This window comes from Pelodiscus sinensis, chromosome 5 (genome assembly GCF_052426305.1).
Source record: "Pelodiscus sinensis isolate ZL-2025 chromosome 5, ASM5242630v1, whole genome shotgun sequence".
In the NCBI taxonomy this organism is placed as follows: domain Eukaryota; kingdom Metazoa; phylum Chordata; order Testudines; family Trionychidae; genus Pelodiscus; species Pelodiscus sinensis.
Window position 1 is genome coordinate 73,176,720 of NC_143056.1, and position 13,862 is coordinate 73,190,581.

The window sequence follows — 13,862 nt, forward strand, 5'->3', positions numbered from 1 at the left end:
ATGTTTGTTTGCATTATACTATCCAGTCACTGGATGGCTCTGTGTGCTGTGCAAAATTTCATATAGTGTTAGTTACAAGGACATGGGCACTCAGCTAGCAGATGTAGGAGGAGTCAGGCCTCATGATTAGAGCCAGGGCTGGTAACCAGAAGTCAGGGTCCAGATTCCAGAGCTAAGGGTCAGAGCTGAAGTCAAAAGTCAGAAATTGGCACCAAAGGTCAAGACCAAGTTACCTGCAATGATATGGGGCAGGAGCAGGGCTGAAATAAAGCAGAAAGAATTACTACAGCTATAGTGCAATGCTTTGAGCAACCACTGAACTGCTGGCTGCTGGGCTTCAGAGCTGGTCTGTCAATCCTTCCCATCAATAAATCAGACAGCCTGCAACAGGCCACCTCCTCTCATTAGGGTGGCCAGGAACTGATTCCGCTGGAGGCCCTGATTTCTCATAGATAGGATGGGGTGCCCGGTAAGCAACAGACACAAAGCTGGAACTCAAGCTATATGAAGGCTTGTTTGTCTGTACTTGTAAGGTGTTTTCTTTAATAAATAGTTCCCATTTAAAATAGATCATGATTTTATGTATCATTTCATTGATCACTCCAAAAGATCCAAGACAAAAATGTCACAATTGAAAAAAATCGTTTATGGAATTAATACGACTGCCAAAGTATTACGTTATGCAAATTATCATATGACAGTAGTTACCAAACTTTCCAGGTAACTGTACCAGCTTATGAAAAGATCAACTCATCATCTGTACCAACTATTCAAATTGCAAAAGTATTTCAGGGCAGGACTGGTTACAGTTCCAACCACTATCATGAAGCCTGTCATTTGGTTCACATATTGCTTATGTTTGCAAAAGATGCACAGACATTTTCTTCCTCTCCAGCCACTCCAACTCTTCATCTGAATAGCTGTGGACTTTTTCAGGCTTTCTTCACAGGGCATTTCAAATCTGAATCCAATTCATTGGCTAACTCAGAAATGTAAAGTCTCATATCAAATGTTCCTGTGTCCCTGATTGTCTATGTTTGTTCTGTGTGATCAGGAATCTGTCCTGTGCAGTATAAGCTGATTTCAACTGGTTTCTTGGTGAGAAGCTTCTGTTCAGTTGAGCTAGATGACCAAAACTCAAAAAAACCCAGAAAAAAAGTCTATCCCTGTGTCTGTTTTACTTTGGAAGTCAGAGTAAATCCAAGTATTTATTATTTCGAAGACAATGTAGATATGTCCTCATATTGCCAAGCCTGGACAGAGTACTAAATCACTCAGGAAGTTTGTTCCACCATTTACTAATGTTCATTCAGTTGCCTATGGTAACTTTATTATTTCCTCTGATGATGGTTTGTTTAGTGGGAACAATGTGTGCAGTGCTGTACACTACACAAAATAAAGATGTCCCCTACACCACACATCTCACAATCTGAGAGACATGAAGAATAAAGCATGCACTTGGGGAAAGATTTTTATGGAGAAGTGGGTGTAGCTGAATGAGGGAGATCATGATGCACTGTGGTTTCCAACGCTAGCAGCATGCCAACGATGGCCCAGCTCCAAGTATTTTTCATGTGAAATATAGACAACATTATCTCCCAGCTATCCCAGAACCCGTGGAAAAGAATCTCCTGGATAAAATGCAACTTATTAAAACCGACCTGGGTAATGTTGGTAGGAAGAGCAAAACACTTTAAAGCATTAGCCAAAACTATGCCATGCCTCATTTGAGAGCATTTGTCCTTGTCAAGGTAAATACACAATCTTGGAATATAATCAACGCTGTTACTCTTAGATATCCAAAGGGCGGCAGTAGCAGATATGTGTGTCTCTCTCTCTCTCTCTCTCTCTTTCATCTCTTCCTACTAGATGTGGAAATGGCCACAGTAATTTAGACATTTGCTACCTCCAGGATAGGTAGTTGCAATGCACTATGCTCAAGAATGAAATTGGAGGAACAAGCTAGGTCAACACGCTGTCCATTAAGACATCTCTCCAAAGCTCCACATACTTGGCTCCCTATCCAGCAATCTATCCATTACCTATTTTGATGTCCAAAGCCCTCAAATAACTGAGTCCCAGTGACATCAGGCACTGCTCTGCTTACAACAGATGAGTGCAATAGGGATTCCGAAGCAGATGGTATCTGGCTAAAGCTCACAGAATAGGATTTTGTCAGCTTTTGGCCCCTAGCAGTAGAATGCTGCTTTCAGAGTTGAATGAGGCACTTATCTATTCCCAAAAGCCTTCTCCAAACCTTAAAAGAAAGGCACCATTTTACTCAAAACTCATGTCATGTACTCTCAGGCATAACAGGAGGGGACAGCGCTATTGAGACCGGTTCTTATAATTTTCTTGACAGCCGTCTACTATGGCAAAGGGAGCCATGGTAGAAATTTATAGGTAGCAGCATATTAACCGAAAGGCAATAAAGCAAAATACTACAAAACAAAATTATGTTATGCTTCAGACTTAATTTCCTGTATCTTAACATGTTTGCACCTGTTTTATGGCTAACGTAGCAGAAAAAGAGCATACATGCATCTAGGGAATCTCTTGGTATTTTAATTTTTTTTTTGGTTAGAAAATGTCTCTATTACAATCAAGCAAGCAAGCAAAAGCTCCTATATTTGGGTATCTCAAATCTGCTATGTAATGCTTTATTAATTCCAGCTACTGAATGTCATAGGTGAGACTACTTTGCATCATCATATGGAAGGCGCTCCCTGCCTTTGTCCAGAAGTTTTGGCTGCCTACTTGAAGCAGGGAGACCAGTACCAGTCTTTACTTAGGCCATGTCTACATTAGTAAACTATTTTGAAATTACTAAATTCTACTTAAGAACTCTTGATTTAACAAATTCAAAGTAGTGTGTCCTCACTATGGGGAAGCATCGAAATTAGTCCGAGGAAGGCTCCGTTAATGTGGACATGCTATGTCAAACTTAGAGCCTCAGGAAGCACTGGGAGCTAGGGGAGGCTGCCAGGAGGCCAATAAATTCAAATTAGTGGCACCTGAGCATCCACACTTCCATTATTTTGAAATTACTGTTTCAGAATTAGTGTTACTCCTTGTGAAAAGCAGGAGTACAGAGTTCGAATTTCACAGCCCATTATTTTGAAATAACAGGCTTGGTAGTGTGGATGCACCACTTATACATCCAAAGGGGGGGGGGGGGAGTTATTTCGGAATAAGGACCTAGTATAGACCAGGGCTCAGTAAAATAAAAATTAAATCAGAATCTGGCAGTCTGAATCTGTACACAAACCAAACCTTATTTGCAGTACTCAGATTCAAGTCCAGAACATTCTGAACTGGCCCTGAGCAGCTTCTCCTCTAACTCAGTCTCACACAATCCTGGGTGAAGTAGTAGCAGACAAGCCTCTCTTAACTGGGCTGCAAGGTCCCGATTGATCAGTGTCTCTTCCTGTCCCTTCTAGGCTTCTGGAATACGGGTTTCAGTGGGAAGCTGGCTTGAGCAGATGAGTGTCAGGATGCTGATGCCCTAAGCAGTAAGCAAGAAGGCCTGAGAGACCTTATCACACGACACAATTTCTTGGGTTTCATAGATGAAAACTCAGATCAGCCTTAAGGGACTGGTCTAGTTTTACAGAATTAAAATTTACTCACAAGCTAACATTTTTAAAAATGCCAGTGCACAATAAACTCCTTCTAAGCCAGAAAAAATCACTGCCTCTGTCAGTTTAATTCCACATGCTTCAGTTTGCCGCTTCAGTGTGCTTACGTTACTCTCAAGTGAAATCAAATAAAAATTTTATAGATGTTACACAGTGATTACATATTTAACATTATCAAATGTCACAGTCTATTCTCCAATAACATGCTGAAGTGGATAGACAAATTACATTCCCATATCCTGGCTAATTGGTTGTCGGTGGCTTGGTTGAGATGGCATGAATGCTGAGTTTCTACTCACCCACTAATAGACAAGATAGCAAAAAAATGCAGGCATTTCTCATTTTCTAGGGCTCTCTCGCAAAATTATCTGGTGACCTATTCTGCTTCCCTATTTTATGGAAAGTTATGTTGACTAGGAGTATACACTATCTTCTCTGAGGTAGTAAGTGAGGATGCAAGATGGGTTTTAATCTTATAATTGTATTCTGTAAAAAAAACCATGAGGAGGGAGAACAAGAAAATTGAGGGTGATTAGACAAGGAAGCCTAAATTTGGCAGAGGTGGATAAAAGGGAATGGGGGTTTCTGACTCTTTGCCCACTCACCCAAAGGGAGAGCCTCTCACTGAAGTGCTACAGTAAGCACTTGGTAGTCAAGGACTGTATCAGCAGACACCTGTGCAATAAACTGTTAATGTTGAGCTGAAGAAGTGCAGAGAAAGTTAGGTGGCAGCTTTGCGAAGCTTGACCAGAGATCCCTTTCTCTCCAGCCTAGGAACTGTTTATGGATCTAGTGGAATGGGCAATAGGTCTCACTAGACAAAAAGCTTCTATGACCTTGTAAATCTCAGGGATACTGTCCCTGACTCATTTGATCATGAGGCTTTTTTGCAGGCCTTAGAAGAGAATGAAAAAGGGAATCCATTCCTTTGAAGTTTTCTGTCTTTGTACTTTCCCTAGCAAAAGAGATCACTATCCAGAAATTACCTCAAAGAGGGGAACTGCAAATTTGCCAAGCAGAATGTTCTGAAGGGAGGCTCAGACCGTGTTCAGATGTCCTGGATTAGGGAACACCAGAATGGAGGATCCCAGTGTGGCCTGCTACTGCTGGATGCTTTAAGATGCTTAGCGCAAAGGTCTGAACTCTGGGAGTAAGAGGTAAACTCCTGTACATTTCCTGGAGAATATCTACAATACAGGTTGGACCTCCCTGGTCTGGTACCCTCAGGACCTGAGCTGTCCCAGAGTAGGGAACTTGCCGGACCAGGGGAAGTCAGTTCTCCCCTGCTGGCTGCCCCCAGGGTTCCTGTCCGTGGGGCTTCCTGCCCTATCACTCACCCTAATGCTGGCCTGTTAGGGCTCCCCACCCTGCTGCCTGCTCGCTGCCCCAGTGTTTCCTGGGGTTCCCTGTGGGGACTGTTTGGCTGCTGCCAGCTTTGCTGCTGCAGGGTTTTCCCCAGGGTTCCTGGCTGGGGCCGCCCAGACACTCCAATACATTGCTAGGGCTGCCCTGCTGCCACTGGGGATTCTATGGGTTCCCACCTCTGCCAGCCCCATTTCAGCTGGGGATTCCCTGGCAGAGGCTGTCCAGTCACTCCGGCCCTGCTGCCACCAGGGATTTCCTGGGGCTCCTTGCCAGAGCCACAAGGTCACTGGGAATCCCTGGCTGCAGCGGGGCTCTCAGGCTGGGGCCAAGACTCACCGGTGACCTGGCCCTGCTGACACAGACTCCCTGGCCACCATCTGGACGCATTGATGCTGGGGGGTCCCCAGATGTTTCCTGGCCCAGCCAAGGCTCCCCAGTCCCTGTGTTGCCTCAACTAGCTCCAGGGCTCTTTTGTCCAGCAACACCTCTGGCTCTGCAACAACCATGGATGTTGCTGGACCAGAGAATCCCAGATTTAGGAGGGTCAACCTGAAGCTGGGATTTTGACTTATCTAACTAGAAAAAAACCCCAACAACAAAACCTTAAAACCAAATTAAAACAGAAACAAAAAGCCTTAGCCTGCATCAGGTGGAAAACACACCAACATGCATAACTGATCTAGAAAGGAAAAAAGTGCTGTTTTTGTAGATGCAAACTGGGGGTCTAAGCAGCACTATAGATGCCTACTTTCTTCTGAAGCTCCTGTAGAAACTTCAGGTACTTGGGCGTGAGGGAATTCATGTACCATGCTAAAGGACATTTTGGTCTACAGGCAGAGGGATTTTTTTACCCTTTGGGTGAGTATCAGCAGGTTTGCATAGCAAGCCAGTGTCAGCCAGTCTAGGGTAATTATTATTATTAGAGGAGTCTAGTGGGAAGCAGCTGTAACATCAAGGAAAGAAAGGTTAACTCAAGGGAAAGTTCCATGTAATAGCAAACATGTCGCAGCCCAACATTACCGGGTTCAGGTACCCACTGCCAAAATGAAGCATTTGACATATTTTATAGAAAATACGTCTATGCCAAGGATTCCCAAGTTACCGAAGCTCTGTTGGAAGATCTCAAGCTTTAGGGATCACTCTCTTTGAACAATTTCAGAGCGATTTAATAGTGCCTTTAAGATGACAGAATAGGACTTTACCAAAAAGGGAATTGTCTCATTCAAGACAAATGAAAGAAGCAAATTCCTTAGCAGGCTTGGAAATGTTATGCTGCTCTGATGGTTCAACTACTACAATTTTTATGACATGTTTCCCCCAGATTAGCGTTCAGAATACTGTGAAGGATAACCCAACTCCTTGCAGTTTTTTTTTTTTTTATAAAGGATTTTTCTTTCCCACGGAGCTCATGCTTTCTCTGCTGCATGGGCTTTAGTGCATGTTCCTTACAGATTTGCAACAAATTAATCTGTACTCTATTGGTGTGTTTCTTTTAATTGTATTTATTTTTGCTCAATATGAAAACAAATAAACTTAAAGCTGGTGCTCTCCAGTACTACTGGTCCCAAGAATGTCCCCATAAAAAGTCATCCAAATAAAGAATTACACTAAATTCTCTTGTGGGAGGTCTGCTGATGTGAGCAACATTACTTATGAACACATCTGAGGCAAATGAAAAGCCAAATGTAAAATGGCTTTATGTACTGAACATGAATTGCATAAACTGGCATTCACATGTCCACTTGATGCCCATAAAACTCCCTGTCCAACTGCAAGTAGAGTGAATCTGAAGGATTCTATTTTCATGTTCTGAGGTTTTCTAAACTGGTTCAGCTATTTCAAGTAAAAACAAAAAAACAACAACCAAAAAACCCACTTCTGATATGTGACTGTAAGCAGATACTGGAGGAAATTGAGAGAAAATGGAAAAGAACTCAAGCATCCAAAGAAACCTAGAACAAGTTTTAAACATGGGAGGGAACTTCCTGACCACCATGGAGTACCTTTCATCAAAGAAGAAAGCTTAAGTTTCTTTTCTGACACATCGAAACAGGAAAAGTTATGTGTCAGGCAATCTAGAGTTTTTCCCCTGGAGAGGAAAATATCATCCAATATGACTAAATCCATAATGCCTATTGGGAGCAGCTGATGGTGTTGGCAGAAAAGTATCGAAGAATCCCATGCAATGTAATTCTGGGTATTAGTTGTCAATGGGCCTAGGACAGTTGATGCTGGTAGATGAGAGGGGCAGTTCAGTTCCCTGTATACCTTAGAGAAGCTTCAGGGAGTCAGTCTTCAGCAATACATATGGCTACTTCACTTAATGTTTGGAATGTTTGTTAGCCTACCTGGAAAGACCAAAGGAAGATTGCCTTTAGGAAGAAATTGTAACAACTAGATTCAGTGGAAAATAAATTATTACAAAAGATGCAATAATTAGAGCTGTGTGAATAACTTTTGTTTTTTGGTTTACTGATCGTTCTAAAAATATTTTTAAAAAACCATTTAAGGTTGAACAAAACATTTTGTTTCAATTGAGCTTTTAAATTTTTAAAACTTAGTTAATAAAATTGAAGTAATTTTTAAAGATGTTTTGAATAAAATATTGAAACATTTAATTTTGAAAAATGTTAAAACATTCTGACTTTTTCAATTTTGTTTTCCCCCAGCAAAACAATTCAGTGACATCGACACAAACTCAAAATGAATATGCATTTTTAGGTGAAAAAAGTTCTGGCCAAAAAACTTTGCCCAACTCTAATAATAAGCATACTGCATATGTAATACAAAAGAAGGAAATTATGTTGCATATTAAAATAAATTAAAAGGAAATGAATTAAAACACACTAGTTTGTGTCAGAGTACATGAACTATACTTTGACTGGGTTTTATGCCAATGATTCTGTCTTTACAGGGCTATGTCAGACTTGGAGGTCTGATACAGAGAAACAAAATAGACTTCTACAAAATTCAGACTTTATCGAACTAAGTACAGCTTGTAATTATTACATAACTTAACTAGTCTCTAGTACCTTCATGAGATGCTCCTTTAAAGTCCCTTATCGGTATTTAATAGATACAACCTTTTTATTTTCTGTTTTCTCTCTATTCCATAAGCTACAGTATTTACTCCTGAACTCTATGCAATTCTGGTAGTATAAAGAGGCTTTCTGGCAACTATAACTCAAGTCCATAGTACTTATTTGTTTACTCTAAAATGAATTGTGTTTTGCTGTTTTAGCTGGGGAACTAACTAACTGGTATTCTTGAAGGAAATAGATCTCTGAAAAGAAAGGTGCATGTGACAGGAAGCATGTTGGAATAGGAAAGCTGGTGTCTTATCTTCAGGGCAGTGCTTACACAAGTGCTTCACTCATCATTCCGCGGGTCTTTAAAAGAAGTAACATACATCTTGCCATACTTTTCCTCAGTCTTACAGTTTGCTATTCAACTGCTAGCTAAAGTCTGGCTAATATTTCTCTCACATCACCACTGTTTCTGGTTCTTTGGTTATGACATCATGAGCTTTGCTGTGCAGTCTCAGCTGCCATGTCCTGCCTGATATTTGTATATGCCTTACCTCACTCCTCAGGAATCTTCACATTTTTGTTCATTTGTGAACATTATTTCTGCAAGGGATGAGTGGAAAGCTTATAACATCTGCATCTCTAAGCAAAGGGCTTAGAAAAAATCTATGGCAATATAGACTTTTTTTTTACAAAATCTAAATATTGTATAGAAAGTATAATATTTATTGAGAAATGAAACAAATTAGGGATTCCAAAAAGGTTAAACTTTAACTATGCACTAATTTTCATGTTGAGCTCAGAAAACAATGGAGCTATTTCTGAGTAAGTTAAAACTATGTTTCCCAGTCTTGTAATTCCACATAAGTTTAAGGAAGATGAACAAAACTAAGAAAAATAAAGTCTCCTCTAGCCTTCACTATGCATGTGAAAAACAAGGCCAGAAATATTGTTAAATTAGTGGAGAGGCTAACAAAAGCAGTTAGGAACCTGCCTTACACAGAGTTAATTCCATGCTTCCAAAATAAAGAACTGTTGAATGGGAACAAGCCAGATTAGTTCCACAAACTAATTAAACTTTAGGATTTCTCTCAATCACGCTACAGCAACAGGGAAGTCCAGCTCTTACTAGATACAGAGGAGCCCATTCTTTTGAAATGATATATTTGATGACCAGTATTATAAATAATAGGTTATATTTTCCTGATATTTCAAGGTGATTGCATTCAATGCCAAAATAGAAAACTGGTGTTTATAATTCCCTAGCAGAACATTTATTTTTCAGAGGAGAAATAGAGATGATGGAAAGTTAGAGACCTAGAGAAAAAGATGTCTACAAGAAATTCAGAGTCACTGTAACCGTTCTGGTGAAATCACTCTTCACAAAAGTCACTGAGAAACAGTGGCCCATTCACGGTTATTCAACTGAGCAATTAATATTTAATAATCTATAAAACTTTAGTTACTCATTTTTAAATTTATTTTGTTATCAAAGACAATGTCCAGAAACATACAGTACTAAAGGATCTGTTCATGGCATTGTTTACAAAAGTTCCTAATAGACAGTGAATACTTTGTTTGGATGTATCCTTTATTTTATTAATGTTGAGGTGAACTAATCGATGGAACTGTTCTTTTTTTAAAAAAAGAATCTTGCAAAGATAATATATGGAGTCTGATTTTTTAATCTGTTGGTTGAAACTCATGACAAGACTAATTAAAGATCAACTCTTGCCTATCAGTGGAACTGGGCATGGCTCTTCTGAAAAGGTCACAGATCTTTCAAATATAGGCACCATGTTGTAAATTCCGCACATACAAAATGTGTTCATGTCACTCAAATTACACAATATGGCAGTGTTATAAGTCTGAGAATTATAGTCAATTAATGGCAAAGAAGAGAGCCCAAAGCTCACATATGACTAATGACGGACAAATTTTGAAAGAGACAAATAGTATAAAACAACAGTTTTCCTGGGAGGATGTATGCACACGCATGTGTGAGAGTGCAAGTTCAACAAGAAGTTCAAATAATGGCCTGTCCATTTGCTCCAAGCTTCTTATTCAGTCTGAATTCTAAAGGCTTTCATTTTAACGATATGTTAAAATGTGAATTCAAATCCCATATAAGCCTTTATGTTGGTTGGTTCAAGCCAATTAGAATGAACAACAACTCTCCTTCTTTTGTTCTATTTGTCAGCCTCTGGGTATGTAGGGTACTTCACTGTCTCAATTTTCTCTTTCACTTTGTACGATGGGTACAGGCCTGTTCTCCCTAATTTCCTATTGATGCCTTTAGAGTAACCATCCCAGTGGTTTCCAGCCACACCAATTATATCTTCAGGTTCCATGGGGATTTCATCAGCAGTTCGTGGATGGTGAGCATAAATGGCAATCTGGTTGTGTGCATTTTGTCCTCCAAAGTAGTAGATATCATCCAAAGAGTGGAAATATGCTGAAGCATCTGGATGCAAAGTCTGCATGATTTCATAGGCAACTCGACAAACCTTGGGAAAGAAACAGAAAAGAAGCCATAACTGCTCTGTAATCATGTAACTGCTATTAGAATCCTTAACATTATATTTGAGGGGAAAAAAGAAAATGAAAACTATACTTTTCAATAAAGGGGTGAAAACTAAAAAAAAAAAAAAAAAAAAAAAATCAAGGATTTATGAATAATCTCAGTTATCCTTTTTTTCTTCTAACAATAACTTGCAAAAAATAAAATGTGACATCTCTCTGCATAGAAAAGCTTGATAACCATCTTCCCCTGCTCTCCTCCAGCAGTTAGAGCTTTTATTCAAATAAAACATTTATTAAGCACTTCACTTATCCACTGTTAATATCCCGGACCACTCTCAGGTTTCAAGTCATGTCATGGAATAAAGCAGGAGTGGGCAATAATTTTTGGGATGCAGGAGGGGGAGGGAGGAGTGCAAGTTCTGGGAGGAGGCTCAGGACTGAATTGGAAGTTGGGTGTAGGCTCCAACTGGGTAGCACTTATTTGGTCAGCTCCAAATCCCAGTGAGCATCACAGTGGAGCTAAGGCAGGCTCCTTGCTTTCTCTGGACACATACCACTCCTGGAAGTGGGCAGCACATCCCTATGGCCCTTTTGCAGGGATCCAGGTGGCTCCATGTACAACACCTGTCTGCAGGCTCCACCCCTGCAGCTCCCACTGACCAGTTCCTGGTCAACTGGAACTCCAGAGTCCTCGATTGGAGTGGGGACAGCACTGTTTTGAATGCTTTCTCTGCAATGCTTTTACCTTAAAAATAAATATGCTTGCTTATAAAGAACTGTGTTGTAACGTAACTGTGGGTAATTACAATGTTTATAGTCTCTGAGGAGAAGGCAAATCAGAGTGCTGAGATAGTCTGTTTTGCTGGGGAACTCAGTGTAGGCAGGAAACTCTGCAGTCTGGAAATACTCTGGTCAGGAGGGATAGGAGTGTGTCTCTTCACTCAAGATAGGTAATGTATGTGGAACTAGAAGCCTAAGAGTGTGCGTCCTTGTGCTATGCCCTGTGGAAATACAGGTGCAGTTTCTTTGAACTGTGACAGTGGGTATTGAAAGAACCACTTAATGCAACATTGGGGACATCAGCATTAGGACCAAAAGCAACACTGTCAGACTGTCACCCTGGAACAGATCCAACTTCAAAGAGATCCTGGACAAGACTCTTTAGTGTGGGCATCCTTGGTACAGCAACAGCACCACAAGCATTCCCTGGTGTAGTCAGGGGCTCTTGGCATTGGAATGTACACTGTCTTATCCCTCAGAGGGTGCTTGAAATCTTATTAACCTCTGCAGTGACAAAGTGACTTTCTGCAGATAAGAATGGCTTTTCAGCTCCCTCTCAATTAGTGCAGGAATCATCTTTAATTGCTACCTTAAGAAATGACATCAGAGTAACCCTTGAGTTATGGTCTCCATTGCTGGATTACTTTTCTTACTAACTACCTCACTGACTTCATGGGAGCATCCCAAGGTTCCTATCATGAATTTCTTTATTCAGGAGCCAAACTGGTCCAACTGCCTGCTCCAAAAAATCTGGCTGCATCCTCAAGTGCAGATACATAATGACAGTACTCGTCATCCTTCTCTCAAGCATCTATTCAGGACCAATCAGCAGATTCTTATCCATCTTCACTGACTCTCTCTGAAACTATGGACTATTACAGAGAAAATTAGAGCCCCTTCTTAAGTTCCAAGCTTTACTTCCTGGGATCAGCCATCTTGGATACCACTGCCTCGTCCATATGGATTTCAGCCATGGCCTTATTTGCCTCCCAACCTCAACGTTCAATACCAGCAAGTCATTATTTGGCTTCCCTTCAAGTAGCTCCTCAAGTTAACTATCCAATTTCTGTTCTTCCTCTGGTGGACATCAGGAGTGCCAGACCATTGGATGCCAGACCACTGGAGTTTTACTGTAATCAGTATTTGTATGTATGATTGGTTCTCTACCAATCCTTGCAACAAACCTCGGTGCCAACTCTGCCCACATATATACACCGGCAACACCATCACAGGACCTAACCAGATCATCCATACTGTCACTGGTTCATTCTCCTGCACATCTACTAACGTAATATATGCCATCATGTGCCAACAATGCCCCACTGCTATATACATCGGCCAAACTGGACAGTCCCTACGTAAAAGAATCAATGGACACAAATCAGATATTAGGAATGGCAACATACAAAAACCTGTGGGGGAACACTTCAATCTCCCTGGACACACAATTGCAGATCTAAAGGTAGCCATCCTGCAGCAAAAAAACTTCAGGACCAGACTTCAAAGAGAAACAGCAGAGCTACAGTTCATCTTCAAGTTTGACACAATCAACTCTGGATTAAACAAAGACTGTGAATGGCTTGCTAACTACAAAAGCAGCTTCTCCTCTCTTGGAATTCACACCTCCAGATCAGCTACTAGAAGTGGGCCTCATCCTCCTTGATTGGATCCACCTCATCATCTCCAGCCTGATTCTGGCCTGCATATTTATTCCTGCCTCTGGGAATTTCTATTACATGCATCTGACGAAGTGGGTCTTTGCCCTCGAAAGCTTATGCTCCAACACTTCGGTTAGTCTATAAGGTGCCACAGGACTCCTCTCCGCTTTTGCTGATGACAGGATATTCTTGGTTTGGGCTCTGTGAATTCCTCATCAGACATGTCTTGGTCTGAAATAGCCTGAATAAAACAACTTTCTGAATAGGCTAAAAAAAAGTTTGACTGACAGGGTTTTGGGGGAAAATATGAGGGCATGCAGTGGGGTATAATTTGAGGACGAGAGGCTTTTTTTTATCGTTAAGTTATTGTCTGCTGGCTCTGATAAATTGTTACCTCCATTTAATTATTTCTATCAGAATTAATTAATTTTATATTAGCATTAATGTTGCTGTTTGGTTATTGTATCTTTAGTTATCGTTAGGATGGAGAAGGTAAACAGCATTTTGAAGTTGTGCAATGTATTCACCTCCTTCAGCACTGATTAGTATTATGCCTGTGTACGTAATGTAATAATGCAGTCATGTTGACCTATGCTGCCAATATCTACAACTGAATTCTCTCCTGATCAGCATAAGTGTCAGCAATAGATGCTTTGTCTGATTTTAATCACGCCTTTTATTTTTTTCAATATACCCTCTATCTGCCTGCACTGATGTCTTTTGAATCAGATGGAACATCATATCTGTGAAAACACTGCTTTTAGTATACTATTTGTGTTTTAAAATCCTTAAGAATTTGTCATGATCCATGAAATTACATATACAGTGAAAGCTGAGTTATCCGACACTCATGGTGAATGATGGTTGCTGGT

The 13,862-nt window shown here is 40.5% G+C and overlaps 1 protein-coding gene across 5 annotated transcripts in view; it reads right to left on the reverse strand.

The window, feature by feature from the left end:
* Positions 1–9,486: 9,486 nt before the first annotated feature.
* Positions 9,487–13,862, reverse strand: part of FUT8 (fucosyltransferase 8) — a 172,570-nt gene continuing 168,194 nt past the window's right edge. For all 5 annotated transcript variants that reach the window (XM_075927433.2, XM_075927431.2, XM_075927429.2 and 2 more), the window contains one exon: positions 9,487–10,536. In XM_075927433.2, the coding sequence (XP_075783548.2) occupies positions 10,219–10,536 (318 nt within the window). In that variant the 3' untranslated portion in view covers positions 9,487–10,218. The remainder of the gene's footprint in view (positions 10,537–13,862) is intronic.